At 35.9% G+C, this 16,084-nt stretch overlaps 1 protein-coding gene across 1 annotated transcript in view; it reads left to right on the forward strand.

Annotated features, from left to right (window-relative positions):
* The window catches only part of nos1 (nitric oxide synthase 1 (neuronal)), an 88,811-nt gene that overhangs the window by 39,167 nt on the left and 33,560 nt on the right, over window positions 1-16,084 (forward strand). The window contains exons 9-16 of the mRNA XM_051692600.1: window positions 3,601-3,775; window positions 4,737-4,838; window positions 7,960-8,154; window positions 9,090-9,175; window positions 11,294-11,438; window positions 14,160-14,264; window positions 14,576-14,634; window positions 14,938-15,054. Of these exons, the coding sequence (XP_051548560.1) occupies window positions 3,601-3,775; window positions 4,737-4,838; window positions 7,960-8,154; window positions 9,090-9,175; window positions 11,294-11,438; window positions 14,160-14,264; window positions 14,576-14,634; window positions 14,938-15,054 (984 nt within the window). The remainder of the gene's footprint in view (window positions 1-3,600; window positions 3,776-4,736; window positions 4,839-7,959; window positions 8,155-9,089; window positions 9,176-11,293; window positions 11,439-14,159; window positions 14,265-14,575; window positions 14,635-14,937; window positions 15,055-16,084) is intronic.

The raw sequence follows: 16,084 nt of genomic DNA on the forward strand, positions 1-16,084 counted from the left end.
GTTTGGAGATAATGATAGTTTTGGCAGGGCTTACTATGCGCACGTATACTTACAGAGAAATTATAATGAAAATGGTAAACAGCACTCCAATCTTAAAGTTGTACATCTGCTATGCCAAGGAATTCTACTGATGTACTATATTATGCAAATAATCCTCAAGAACTTCTGCTGCAAATTGTTTCACTGCCATCTCAATTGGGCATGTGACAAAAAAAAAAAAAAAAAAACTCTGAACTTTTTGCCACATTAAAAGAGTGAAGAATGTTTTATAATCCCACATACAAGCTATGCTGCCCAACTTCTCTAATAGTAAGTGATTTCACTTGGTGGCCATCTTGGTAGGATAGCAACTGTTTTGTGATCTTATATCTACTGTACCTGAATGCAGTAAGACTGAAGTTTCCAAAACTGTTTGCTAAGCTTATACTTTTAAATAACCTTTATCAAATCACCAATCAAACCTGACAAAATGATTTCATAAATCTTTGGGTCCAATGAGGCTAAAATGTGTATTTTAATTTATGTGTTCTATATCAATGCTAGAGTTAAGATAAATGATGTATTCCATTCCAAGTCGTATCTAGGATATTCCTACTTGATATCTCCATCTCCAAACATCATTCTGTTGTCGGAGAAACAAAGTTATAAAAAATAAAAAATAAAGGAACAAAATTGCAATGCTAACTTTTGTGTTGCAGGTGTACATTTATCAAAAGAGAAGATAATTTTCTGTGTTTCACACACCTAGCTGAAAACGTTTACTAAATCAGTTTTGTATCATGTTATGTAGGAACTTTGACTGCATACAGTGCATCCGGAAAGTATTCACAGCGCTTCACTTTTTCCACATTTTATGTTACAGCCTTATCCCAAAATGGATTCAATTCATTATTTTCCTCAAAATTCTACAAACAATACCCCATAATGACAACGTGAAAGAAGTTTGTTTGAAATCTTTGCAAATTTATTAAAAATAAAAAACGAAAAAAAATCACATGTACATAAGTATTCACAGCCTTTGCCATGACACTCAAAATTGAGCTCAGGTGCATCCTGTTTCCACTGATCATCCTTGAGATGATTCTACAACTTGATTGGCATCCACCTGTGGTAAATTCAGTTGATTGGACGTGATTTGGAAAGGCACACACCTGTCTATATAAGGTCCCACAGTTAACAGTGCATGTCAGAGCACAAACAAAGCCATGAAGTCCAAGGAATTGTCTGTAGACCTCCGAGACAGGATTGTATCGAGGCACAGATCTGGGGAAGGGTACAGAAAAATTTCTGCAGCATTGAAGGTCCCAATGAGCACAGTGGCCTCCATCATCCGTAAATGGAAGAAGTTTGGAACCACCAGGATTCTTCCTAGAGCTGGCCGCCTGGTCAAACTGAGCGATCGGGGGAGAAGGGCCTTGGTCAGGGAGGTGACCAAGAACCCGATGGTCACTCAGACAGAGCTCCAGCGTTTCTCTGTGGAGAGAGGAGAACCTTCCAGAAGAACAACCATCTCTGCAGCACTCCACCAATCAGGCCTGTATGGTAGAGTGGCCAGACAGAAGCCACTCCTCAGTAAAAGGCACATGACAGCCCACCTGGAGTTTGCCAAAAGGCACCTGAAGGACTCTCAGACCATGAGAAACAAAGATTGAACTCTTTGTCCTGAATGGCAAGCGTCATGTCTGGAGGAAACCAGGCACCGCTCATCACCTGGCCAATACCATCCCTACAGTGAAGCATGGTGGTGGCAGCATCATGCTGTGGGGATGTTTTTCAGCGGCAGGAACTGGGAGACAAGTCAGGAACGAGGGAAAGATGAATGCAGCAATGTACAGAGACTTCCTTGATGAAAACCTGCTCCAGAGCGCTCTGGACCTCAGACTGGGGTGAAGGTTCATCTTCCAACAGGACAACGACCCTAAGCACACAGCCAAGATAACAAAGGAGTGGCTACGGGACAACTCTGTGAATGTCCTTGAGTGGCCCAGCCAGAGCCCAGACTTGAACCCGATTGAACATCTCTGGAGAGATCTGAAAATGGCTGTGCACCGACACTCCCCATCCAACCTGATGGAGCTTGAGAGGTCCTGCAAAGAAGAATGGGAGAAACTGCCCAAAAATAGATGTGCCAGGCTTGTAGCATCATACTCAAAAAGACTTGAGGCTGTAATTGGTGCCAAAGGTGCTTCAACAAAATATTGAGCAAAGGCTGTGAATACTTAATGTACATGTGTTTTTATTTTTTTATTTTATTAATTTTTTTATAAATTTGCAAAGATTTCAAACAAACTTCTTTCACGTTGTCATTATGGGGTATTGTTTGTAGAATTGAGGAAAATATTGAATTTAATCCATTTTGGAATAAGGCTGTAACATAACAAAATGTGGAAAAAGTGAAGCGCTGTGAATGCTTTCCGGATGCACTGTACATGTTGTTCGCGTAAAGCAATGTTCCAATTTAATACAACTTAAAGGGATAGTTCACCAAAAAATGAAAAATTTCTCATCATTTACTCACCCTTATGCCATCCCAGATGTGTATGACTTTCTTCAGCAGAACACAAATTAAGATTTTTAGAAGAATATTTCAGCTCTGTTGGTCCATACAATGCAAGTGAATGTGTGGCAAAAATGTGATTCTCCAAAAAGCACATAACATCGCATAAACATAATCCATATGACTCCAGTGGATAAATCCATATATTCAGAAGTGATATGATAGGTGAGGGTGAGAGACAGCTCAATATTTAAGTCCTTTTTTTTTTTAAACTAGAAGTTCTTCTACCTGCCCTGTAGGGGGCGATATGCACAAAGAATGTGAATCACCAAAAGCACAAGAAGAAGAATTTGAAGTGGCGATTGACTGAACAGGGAGGAGAATTTATAATAAAAAAATGACTTTCAATTTTAATCTGTTTCACACCCACACATTGATTTAACCACTGGAGTCTTATGGATTACTTTTATGCTGACTTATGTGATTTTTGGAGCTTCAGAATTTTGCCACACATACATTTGCATTGTATGGATCTACAGAGCTGAAATATTCTTCTAAAAATCTTCATTTGAGTTCAGCAGATGTCTGGGATGGCATAAGGGTGAGTAAATGTTGAGAGAATTTTCATTTTTGGGTGAACTATTCTTTTAAGCTCAATTGATAGCATTTGTGTTTTAATGTTGATTACCATGAAGAATTATTTTAAATCTAATTTTGTACCCTGTTTCATAAGTATAGCCGCAAGATATAAACATTGTATGTGTTAACATGATTTTAATGTGATAAAAATCACTTACTAACCTTATATTTGTAAATTTATATCCAAAATTACAAGATTTTATCACACTAAAATCATGTTAACACATACAATGTTTATATTATGTGTATTTTTCCAATTTATTTTGCAACTTGGAACCTTTCTCATCCTTATACTTTCTCTATTCATAATTCATCCCAACCATGTCCCCCTCCAGTGTCTCTCCTTCCACAAAGAATTATAGAATTATACATCACACAGAGGTTCTCACCACCTTGTTTCTCTTGTTTTTAGATATTCCTCTTTGTGCAGGTTTTTGACTATGCTTTTCTTTGTGTCTGTCTAGGTTTGAATGGTTCAAGGATCTGAATCTAAAGTGGTATGGCCTTCCTGCCGTGTCCAACATGCTGCTTGAGATCGGGGGGCTGGAGTTCACCGCCTGCCCCTTCAGCGGCTGGTACATGGGGACCGAGATCGGTGTCAGAGACTTCTGCGACAGCTCTCGATACAACATTCTTGAGGTACCGCACTAGACAGCCATAAATCTAGCCACACACTGTTAAAAATGTCTCTGGTGTCATGAAATAAGAAACGTCACTTTTTACACTGTAATACCACAGTTTGAGCATTAACAAAATTAATGTGCATTTGCATTAGACATTTACCCCAACAGTAAATGAGCAATATCACATATGTGGTTGATCATCCATTATATTAGATTAAGTTAATTATACGGTTTAATAAGCACCGTCTATTGAAATGCACCATTTACTACAGAAACACAGATTGTTAATTTACAAACATGCTGTCTTCAATTATCATTGTTTTTATACTCATCCAGTATGCCTCTACTCTACATTTAATACGCCCCATAAACAATAAACATTTTAAATTAATAACATCCTAACTTATCTTAATCTGCTGTGATTTCCAATTGGCTTTCTCTCATTTTACTCTACAGTAATCCATCTGCTCTGTTAAAGGAACAGTGCACCGGAAGTTGCTCTAAAACCATATAATTTTTCTTAGAAATGTATAAACCATAACCATATACATCTGCTCTTTTTCATAAAACAAAAGCGAATAGGGGGCTGTCAAGCTCTAAAAAGTACCATAAAAGTACAATAGAAGTAATCACTATACTGCACTATATTCCAAGCTGTACAATAACATTTAAAGGAATATTTCGGGTTCAATACAAGTTAAGCTCAATCGACAGCATTTGTGGCATAATGTTGATTACCACAAACATTTATTTGAACTAGTCCCTCCTTTTCTTTAAAAAAAAGTCAGAGATCCTCTTGTTGAAATCCACTCAATTAATTTATGTAATTTCAGAAAGGTTTCCTAATCTCTCTTGATCTTTCCGGTCTATAGTGACAGATCATGAATGGCAGTTCTATTAACCTAGGTTCAGATCCTGGGAGAATTCAGTATGAATATATTCCTCTCTGTTCTGTGTGATTCTTTCCTCCATTTCAGGAAGTAGCCACATCAATGGGGCTGGACACGAGGAAGACTTCGTCCTTGTGGAAGGACCAGGCCCTGGTGGAGATCAACATCGCTGTTCTTTACAGCTTTCAGGTAGCCTAAAGCTCAACACATGGGTGAATCTCACAAAAACTAGTAATAAAAGATCAAAATGATCAAAATCACACATTTTAGGACCATTATGTTTTTTTGGCATCGTGACATGATTTCCATGACTGTTTACTGTAATGTGTCCAGCATTTTGATTTTGTTAGTAATTGTTAGTAATTAGCATTTTTGCTGTCTGGGAATATTTTTTATTTTTATTATTTTTTTAAAATCAACAAATACTACCTTGATGTAGAAGTACTGCACATTTTAAATTATATAGCATTATTTCAGTTGAATTATTTTTTCTTAAAGTATATTTTGCGGGGAACTGTCATTGAAAATAGTGTCACATTGCAAAACTTCGGAACTTCTGAAAACTTTGATTTATGAAAAATATAATTATTTATTATTAATTTATTTATTTGTGTAAAATATGATCCGAAGATATTCTTAACTGTCTTGGTGAAGTTTACCCTCATGATTTTAGTCTTATTTTTGGTCAAGTTTACATATTTTTGCTAGTATCTAATTTTCCAGCCTGTCTCTTTGCATAGCTTTTTAAAGAGATTTCAAGCATTTCTGTGTTCACATTTATGAAGCATTCATAATAAAACAGAAACCAGTTCTCACAAATCAAAGGAAATAATTCTTAATAGAATTAAGAAGTTAGGACCATTTAACTGACAGCTCATTTGACTAAAAATATATAATGATAACTCCATGCAGTTTCATATTTTATATATAGGCTTTTATTAAAAGGTTTTAACACTTCTTAATTAATGAGATATAGTTTATCCTTATCTTTCATTATTGCGGATGAGACCGCAATCAAAACTACTAGGAATACTAGACATGCTGTAATCTAAGCAAATCTGAGATTTTAATTGCAGGTTGCATTGACAGATATCAACATGCTGGATTAAGCATGACAAAATACACAAAATGTGTTAGAAAATTGTCATAGACATGAATGCACAATATATTATGTGATTTGTTGTTGTTTACGTGTTTGAAAAGCATATCAGATTTATGTCATATATTGATAGAAAAACTAAACTGGGATCGGGGGCTTTTGTGGACTTTGACAAGCTTTAAGATGTAGTGGCAGGGTCCATAATTTACTTTTTGACACACTTTGCCAGTGTTGAGTGAACTGAGAAAATTTACCAGCCACAAAATATTTCTTATTGGTCATAAAACCAATTTTTGTTTTGTATTATGCATTGTTTTTACTCTTTTTTTTTGTTTCTTTTTTAACAATGGGATTATTTAGTTGTTTGCATGGAAATGCATGTAGGTCTGAACTGGTATTTTTTAGCCAGGATCTAAGTATTCTGAGAATACTTTACAATAAGGTTCCACTCGTTTACATAAGTTAAAGCATGAGGTATCATGAACAAACAATGAACAATATATTTTTACAGCATTTATTAACCTTTTTTAATGTTAGTTATGAATAAAAATACAATTGTTCATTGTTAGTTCATGTTAGTTCATAGTGCATTAACTAATATTAACTAAAACAACATTTGATAAAAAATGCTAGTATTAGTAAATATTTAAATTAAAATTACCCGGGGGGTCTGGGTAGCTCAGCTAGTACTGACGCTGACTACCACCCCTGGAGTCGTGAGTTCGACTCCAGCCAGGTCTCCTAAGCAACCAAATTGGCCCGGTTGCTAGGGAGGGTAGAGTCACATGGGGTAACCTCCTCGTGGTCGCTATAATGTGTGGTTCTCACTCTCGGTGGGGCATGTGGTGAGTTGTGCGTGGATGCCGCGGAGAATAGCGTGTAGCCTCCACACGCGCTACGTCTCCGCGATAACGCGCTCTACAAGCCACGTGATAAAATGCGCGGATTGACAGTCTCAGACGCAGAGGCAACTGAGATTTGTCCTCCGCCACCCGGATTGAGGCAAGTCACTACGCCACCATGAAGACTTTGAGCACATTGGGAATTGGGCATTCCAAATTGGGGAGAAAATATATATATATATATATATATATATATATATATATATATATATATATATATATATTTAAATGAACCAAGATTAATGTAAGCTAGTATTTAATCAAATAAAGTATTGTTCATTGTTAGTTCATGTTAAAGGGATAGTTCACCCAAAAATGAAAATGGTCTCATTATGTACTCACCCTCATGATATCCTCCGTGTGTATGACTCTCTTTCTTCACCAGAACACATTTGAAGAAAAACAGAAAATTATCTTAGCTCAGTAGATCCTTAAAATGCAAGTGAATGGAGATTTCTCCTTCGAAGCTCCAAAAATCACAGACAGTCAGCATAAACGTCATCCACATGACACCAGCTGTTAAATAAATGTCTTCTAAAGCAACACGATTGCTTTTGATGCAAAAAAGAAAAATATTTAAGTATTTTTTTTCCTCTAAATCATGCTTCTGTCAGCAGTGGTATGCACGTGTGACATAATCACATTGGCATTTGAAACACGCAAGAACTGAGGCTCGTGCATCACAGCTGGATGAGCAGCGCTGTTTACAAGTGAGGAGGAACACTGTAGAGTAGCTTGGTTGGATTTGGTTTAGATCTGTATTGATCTGTTTCTTTACTCACAATGGTGCGTTTGTGTACTCATCCTGGATGTCTCAACCGAGTAGAGAACGTGAGATTATGTCTGTCCTTTGGCAATGGGAATACATCACACGAGAGACCACTTGGACTCCACCCTCTTGTGAAGCTTACGCTCACATTGGATTATAGTTAAAAAGTTATTAAATATTGATCTTTTTTCGCACCAAAAGTGATCATATCACTTTAGAAGACATTAATCGCTGGAGTCGTATCGATGACGTTTAAGATGACTGTCTGTGATTTTTGGAGCTTCAGAAGAGAAATCTCCTTTCACTTGCATTTTAAGGATCTACTGAGCTAAGGTAATTTTCTGTGTTTCTTAAAATGTGTTCTGGTGAAGAAAGAAAGTCATACACACCTGGGATATCATGAGGGTGAGTAAATAATGAGATCATTTAAATTTTTGGGTGGACTATCCCTTTAATGTTGCTAACTATGTTAACAAATGGAACCTTATTGTAAAGTGTTAGCAGTATTCTCATTAATTATTCCCATATTTCTTTTCACAGATGTCAAAGGTTACCATCGTAGATCATCACTCAGCCACTGAGTCCTTCATGAAACACATGGAGAATGAGTACAGGGTGAGAGGTGGTTGCCCGGGCGACTGGGTGTGGATAGTACCACCCATGTCTGGCAGCATCACACCAGTTTTCCACCAGGAAATGCTCAACTATCGCCTGACGCCTTCCTTTGAGTATCAGGTAACCTAGGTTGTCTAGATTGAAGTCATACCAAGATTTTGACTTCTAACAATTGAACCTATGGGTAGAGTAGAGGGAAAGATGTATTTGTATGCTTAATTCATTTTCAGTGTTTTTTGAAATCTGAACTTTTTCATATTAAATAATAAAGCAAGAAGTTATTAGAGGCCAAGCATTATAGTAATTTTACCATGGTTAAGGGGTGTTGTTTGGCACAACATGAAACATCGCCTACTAATATAGTTCATTCATAACTGTAGGCTGTTTAGGGATGCCAAGCAAACATTTTAAAGGTCAACATTTAAATGCCACTTTTTTTTCAAATAGATAACATATTTGATAAGGTTTGAGAACTGTTTATTTATTTATTTATTTATTTTTATTTATTTTTTTATAAAATGTGTTTCATCAACCTAAGGAAGTCAAACTAAATATTAAACAAGCTGTTGTGTATTCTGTTTATTTTATTTGGCGTTTGTAATATTTACAACCCTATTAACAAAATTTAGGACATGTCTAAATACAGTTTAATACACTGATTTGTGTTTAAAATAAACATAAAATCAACATAAACATGAAATAAATGAAATAAAACAATCACATTTTTATTTTTTTAATTTGATGGTTATTAATTATAAAAATAATATAAATATTAAAAAAAATAATATTAATATAAAAATATATATAAATTAAGCTCATTCAGTAAGGGCTAGCTTTGGGACCAAATATTAGTTGATAAAATTCTGTTGATGAATTACAATCAGGTGAGTGTATATTTGTTATTTAACAGCTTCAAGTATGACTCAACCAATCAGACTTTAGAGCTGGAACCATTCAGTTTGTAATACTACATAAATAGTCACTTGATCAGAATTGTACTATTCATATTGGTGAAATGAGTTTCTTTGTTTCTCTCTTTCTTGCTCTCTGTCCAGCCTGACCCATGGAACACTCACGTGTGGAAAGGGGTGAATGGAACACCCACAAAGAAAAGAGCGATTGGCTTCAAGAAACTTGCCAAGTGAGTGGGTGGAGGGGCTGAGACCTTTGTATTTGTGTTGAGCAGGAAGTGTATGTTGAAATTGACATGTATGGGGCACCGCAATGCTTCCAAAGGCCAACGGTCTGCAACACTCCACATCTTTCAGTCCCATTTTTTGTAATTATAGCCCATAGCCAGAAATTTCAGCAAGCTATTTTGTTAATGGCTGTTAAAGAGTGATTTTCCCGGTATATTACACTGGAATAATGCCTGAATGCAGGGTACAGCAGAACGCAAGTGTAACTCACTGAATCAGACTTGGGTGTAATCAGGTTTCCCTCAATGTCCCTTGCTGTTCAGTCTCTGAGCTATTATAGTAATTGCCCATAGGATATCAGTAGCTGCGTTTATGTGATTGCGTAGTCGCAGAAATGGGGGAAGTGACTGTCGGCGCGTTAAACTCTTGCTGAGAGAAAGGAGAAAAGGATAATATTCACGCCGGTGGTGCACTTGTTGGGCAGCGATTGTCACAATAGAAATGATATTCAGTCAAGCCTGTTTTACAGTAGGGATGGGTCGTCCAACAACAAGGGAGCTGATTAGTGAAGTCTCCTAGTTAATCTAGATATTTTTCTTATATTTTTTAGTTTTGATATTTTTAGTGACAATATTTTCATACTTTAGCTGTTAGACATTTGGCATTGTAAAACCCTCTCGGAAAAGTTACGTTTTACAGTTTACCTCTTTAAAGCACCGCTGCTACAGCCATTTACATTTAGATGAATATCTTTTGCAACTGCGCCACATCTCGCGCTGGTTTTTTATGTGGCTCCTTGTACATATAGCATCAGTTTCCTGGTGAAATGAACACTAGAGGCGCTACAACAACAATTACTTTTTTCTTTTTTACACAAATCACAAATAAACCAGCAGATCATCAGTTCATAAACACTTACATTTCACACTGTTACTCACTCAATGCTATGACATCTAAACACTTTTACTGTAGTGCATGACTTGTAAGGCGATACATTTTAATGTTTGCATTACATAAGCAACTATATTTACAAGTTTGTTTCAGTGCTATCAAATGACGTGGTTACTTCAGCAATTGTGTTTTTCATCTCACATTTGCTTTTTCTGACACTATCGGTTAGGTTTAGGTTTAGGGTTCAGGGTAGGGTATTGTTGATTTAAACCTCTATAGAGTATTAAACTTAAAAACCTCATCTGTTTGGGAGAACATTTAACTCATTTTTAGCTCCACACAGTGGAAATTTCACCTCAGAACTGCCAGAATACTTGTAATGATTAACGTGATGTGATTTTAAAGAAATACACTCACTGAGCAATTTATTAGGAAGACCTGTACACTTACTTATTTATGCGATTATCTAAGCAGCCAATCGTGTGGCAGCAGTGTAATGTATAAAATAATTCAGATACGGGTCAGGAGCTTCAGTAAATATTCACATCAACTGTCAGAATTGGGAAAAAATGTGATCTCAGTGATTTCAACCGTGGCATGATTGTTGGTGCCTGACGGGCTGGTTTGATTATTCCTGTTACTGCTGATCTCCTGGGATTTTCACACACAACAGTCTCTAGAGTTTACTTAGAATGGTGCCAAAAAACATCCAGTGACCAGCAGTTCTGCGGTCAGAAACGCCTTGTTGATGAGAGCGGTCAACGGAGAATGGCCAAACTGGTTTGAGCTGACAGAAAGGCTACAGTAACACAGATGATCACTCTGTACAATTGTAGTGAGCAGAATAGCATCTCAGAATGCACAATATGTCAAAACTTGAGGTGAATGGGCTACAACAGCAGAAGACCATGTCGGGCACTTTATTAGTACCATAGTGTTACTAAAAAAAGTGTTCGGTCAGTGTATTTCGCCACAGTCACGTAATTTTCACGAGATCAGGCGGATTGTGTTACATTCTGTTTTTAAACATCTCCTAAGAAACATGTCCAATCAGGGACAGGTGAACGCCAAAACCAACCTTAATTATACAGGACTTCCTTGAAAGCGATTAGTCTACGAGTCATTCATGCAGCCCACTGTCCATTTTGAAAATGCTATTTTGCACATCCCTATTTTACTGTAATTTATCCTTGATGACATACCTCTATGTGCTTGTGTATGTTTGTCAGAGCTGTGAAATTTTCAGCCAAACTCATGGGGCAGGCCATGGCCAAGAGAGTGAAAGCAACCATCCTTTTCGCCACAGAAACGGGGAAATCACAGGACTACGCAAAAACGCTCTGTGAGATTTTCAAGCATGCGTTTGATGCCAAGGTAAAATAACAGAGGCTTCTCTGAGATCCACTTCTCTGAGATCTTTTTGTACTGGGACAGAAGTTTTGAGGTCTGCAAGTTATAGCACGTTTTCACAGTAAATAGTGCTTTTATCTCAAAAGCTCAAGAAAAATTTGATGTCTCACAATATGGCCCCTTTAACCTCCTGAGACCCAAGCATTACTGCTGTTTGCATTTTTAATATCCCTTTTTGATTTGTAACTAGTTGCACCTAATAAACAAGCAAAAAAATTATAATAAATAAATAAATTCTAGAGCAAATAGTTTTCCTAAAAATTGATGTCCACATATTTGGACAGTGGGACTAAGTTGTGAAATTTTAAATAATAACAAGCCATAGAAAGTAAAACAATTTTCATCAAATTGTTTATTTTGTTTCCAGGAGTGTTGGTTATTCATGTTTTTGAGAGGTTGTAGATATTACATCTGAATTGCTATAAAGCTGAATAAACAATTCTTATTCAAAGTAATGGCCAGCATCATCCAATCACTGTCAACCATGTTACAATAAAATTTTGCATTATAAAATGTTTAATCAATGTACTGATTATCATTGTCCCGTGTCTGCCAAACATCATCTGCAGCCTGAAACTAAACTTTTGGTCAGATTTTAGGAGTGAATGCAGTTAGCTGCATAGAAAGATATAGGATGCACCCTTGCTCCCTATTTAGTGAATGTCTTAACCTTCAGAGTGCTGTCTGTCTACACTGGTCTCAGAACAGTTCGAAATACCCCTTATTTTCATCCTAACTCCATATAAAGCCTCTGAAATCAACATTTTTCAGCTTTTAGATTCTCAATGTGAAAATGCACAGTCAATATAAAGAAATGCATTTACTTATGTTAATGAATAGATCCGTATTGTACAGTGATAACAAATAAAATATAAAATTTATGTTAAAATGAAATGTGGACCTTATGTTTATCAGCGTGCTGACGTGCAAAAAATGAATGGATTTTTTATAGTGGCATATCAAAGAAAACTAGAGTCGCTACACTTTACAACCAAACAGGTTTCAATAAAAAAAATGTAAAAGGTTTCTTACCAGAGGCACTTTTGTTGGTGCTGCGCCCGTAAGAGTGCTTCACGGAAATTGACGTCATGCTGTTTTGTCACGTGACGTGGTGCGCCAGAAGTTTAATGACAGTGTTGATTCTTGTGAACCATATTCAGTCAATTTAAATTCATTGAAATTAAGTGTTGTGTATAGCGAAGCCAAAATACAATGTCCACACATGTGGACGCGGGGTCACACAATGTTAAAATAATTTTCATTTCCAGATGAATGCTTTAAATGGATTTGCATAACCATTGATGTAGACAGTTGACAAAAAGCCAAAATGACAAAGAGTATTGACGCAAGGCATGCACATCCACATGAATAAACTAGAATCCCCTTTTCAATGCAGTGCTACAATGAGTGAGAAAGCCATTTTCGCACAAAATCAAGCTTGGATGGCACAAATGCTTCTTGTGCCACAATTTCTTCTCCTCCAGTGCAGTAAAATGCCAAGGGACACGAGAATTGACTCACCCAGGCATTGAGCTGTGGTTTTAGATAAGATTGCGTTATACTCACAGCTATGTAGGGTATTAAAAAACAGATAGTCAAAACTGTACTTGATCAAATATTTCAGCCTTAGGACAGGGATATGCAAAGTTATTTTTATTATCTGACAGAATAATCAATCTCGGTCATGTGCTCTTGTTATGACGTGACTAAAATGCAGATGACGTTTATATACTTCTCTCTCTCACTCTCTCTCTCTCTCTGCATGTCCTAAGAGCGTTTGCCCTGCCACACACGCTGTTACGTCTTTTCTGTTAATTGTATCATGGTGCATTAGCTGCTCGTTAGGCACCGTTCGAAATGTTCATTATCGTCACACCCCTTTTGGCAATATGTCAGGATCAAGCAATAACATGCCTCCCATCCTAATGCTCATTGCGTGATTTTTCACACTAACAAACCCTCAAATATCCCCAAACGCTGATCAAACATTCAGCAATTTAACAAATTAACAAACTTGGCTCCTGGCTTTTGAATGAAATGGAAATTCAATCACGTTAAAATAAAATGGTCTAGTCGAGGAAACGTTTTGAATCTAAAAGTCACAAAAAGTTCTAGTGAGTACTTAAAATAGAACTAATGTGTTGGATGAATGTGAACCTAAGTGCAGATTTAATTGCTCTGAAATGGAAAGTAACAAAATATTCAGTAACAAAGATCCAGTAAACAAATGTGACTTAGATTTAAGACTTGAGATGAACTAAGATAAATAACCAGAAATAGCCTAACAACATTCAACACAAGACAAAGGAAAAAATTTGCATTGTAATTGAATAATATTTGGAGAAATATGATGAGTGTGCAGGCATTGACTCATCCACCCAACCCCACTCCTTAGTTTGCTGTTTTGTGTCCTGCACCTATACCCAACTTTGTTTGAACATCCACACTTTTCTATTTTTTGTCCACACATGTTGAGCCATGGTGCTCATGCGGGAAACACAGGTTTGAATCTGGCCTGCACCACTGTATTAATACATAATAAAAGTGTCAAAATACCCTTGAAAATTATTAATTTACATTTGAAGATAGATTTAGTTTTCTGAAGTCATAATATTGAATAAATATACTGTAGTAGGAGAATTTAGTTTTAAAATGTGTATAATGCAGCACCATTTATTCCTGCAGGTAATCTCAATGGATGAATACGATACAGTTGACTTGGAGCACGAGACACTTGTGTTAGTGGTGACCAGTACGTTCGGCAATGGGGATCCTCCTGAAAATGGAGAGGTGTTATAACACACTTGTTACACATTTATTACACATTTATTACACAAGCATGAGCTTCCTTAAAAAGCTCCAGTGTTTAACTGAGCACATCAATTATATATTTCTTCTATAAAACAAAGTGTCAAACATTTACAACTCAACGTAATATGCTTTTATCGTGATCAAAACAGGACTTTACACATACTGTACACTATAGAGAACCTGCATTATACTGGAATTTCTTTACAGTCCTGACTGACTTTTAAATAGGCGTGGGAAGGGACAGTAACTCATGTCTCCTTTTACTCTTTCTCTTTTTTGCCACGCTGCAGAAATTCGGTGCGGCACTGATGGAGATGAGACATCCCACCACCAGCGTGGAGGACAGAAAGTGAGTGTGTGTGTGTGTGTGTGTGTGTGTGTGAGTGTTTACACAAGCTTGCGATTCTCTTCTCTTCCTCCCACCCATCTGCTTTCCCGTAATTATTTTTATTCGGTGTCCTCTGCTAACACACCAACACACACCTACACCCAGTCTAACATATTTCTAATAGACACACACGCATAACATGCATTTTTTCTTTCTTCTATGCACTCAAACCTTACAAACATGACCGTCAGTTGCATATACACACAAATAAATCACACTGTAAAATTGTCTATCTAATGTGTCACTTTTCTATACCTCTCTTAGGACATACAAAGTGCGTTTTAACAGCGTCTCTTCATACTCTGATACCCGCAAGTCCTCCAGCGATGAGCCAGAATCTAAAGCCAACTTCGAGAGCACTGGACCACTCGCCAATGTCAGGTAGTACCTGTATGTGAATGTGTGTAAGTTTGTTTGTTTACGTTTGTATGTGTATGTATGGATGAATATACTCGGACCGTTACGAATTTTTACATTTTCATGACAATTAAGCGAATATATCCCCCAGTTCTCATTACTGTAATACAGAAAATCTTATTCTCATTAATGCCAAAAACAAATATTTAATATAATAAATATGTATATTATTTATTAATTTTGTAATAATAAGTATAATAATAATAATAATGAAATAATAATTTTATTTAATAGCAATAATAATATTTATTGACATAATATTATTTTAAAGTATTTATTTCATGGGAGAACTTGTACGTGTACATTATTGATTTACTATAATAAAGTTGAAATTATGCAAAAAGTATAATTAATTTGATAAATATGTATTAATATAACAGATGTCTATATTATATATACTTTTATAATAATGTAATATAATCATTTTGTAATAAAATAAATTTTATTAATATAATATTATTTTAAATTATTTGTATAATCATTGTATTTGTTGTATGACAATTTAAGTTTGTTTACGTTGATTTAAATAAAAATATTGTCTTACAGTATTTTTTACTATAATAAAGTACAAATCTATCTATTTCAAAAATATGTATGATATAATAAATATTAATTCATATAACAGTAATATCTATATTTTATACAAATTTATAATAATATAATATAATGATATAATACATTTGGAATAAATAATGTTTATTAATATCATATTATTTAAATGTATTTATGCCATGGTAGTATTTGTTATACAACAATTTTAGTTAAACTCATGTTGAATTAAATAAAAATCATTGTCAAATTTAAAATGACTGTGTTACACTGATCAGCCACAATATTAAAACCACCTGCCTAATATTGTGTAGGTCCCCCTCGTGCCGCCAAAAAGCGCCAACAATCATGCCACAGTCCAAATCACTGAGATCACATTTTTTCCCCATTCTGATGATTGATGTGAACATTAACTGAAGCTCCTGACCCGTATCTACATGATTTT

Source organism: Myxocyprinus asiaticus, chromosome 4 (assembly GCF_019703515.2).
Source record: "Myxocyprinus asiaticus isolate MX2 ecotype Aquarium Trade chromosome 4, UBuf_Myxa_2, whole genome shotgun sequence".
Taxonomy (NCBI): domain Eukaryota; kingdom Metazoa; phylum Chordata; class Actinopteri; order Cypriniformes; family Catostomidae; genus Myxocyprinus; species Myxocyprinus asiaticus.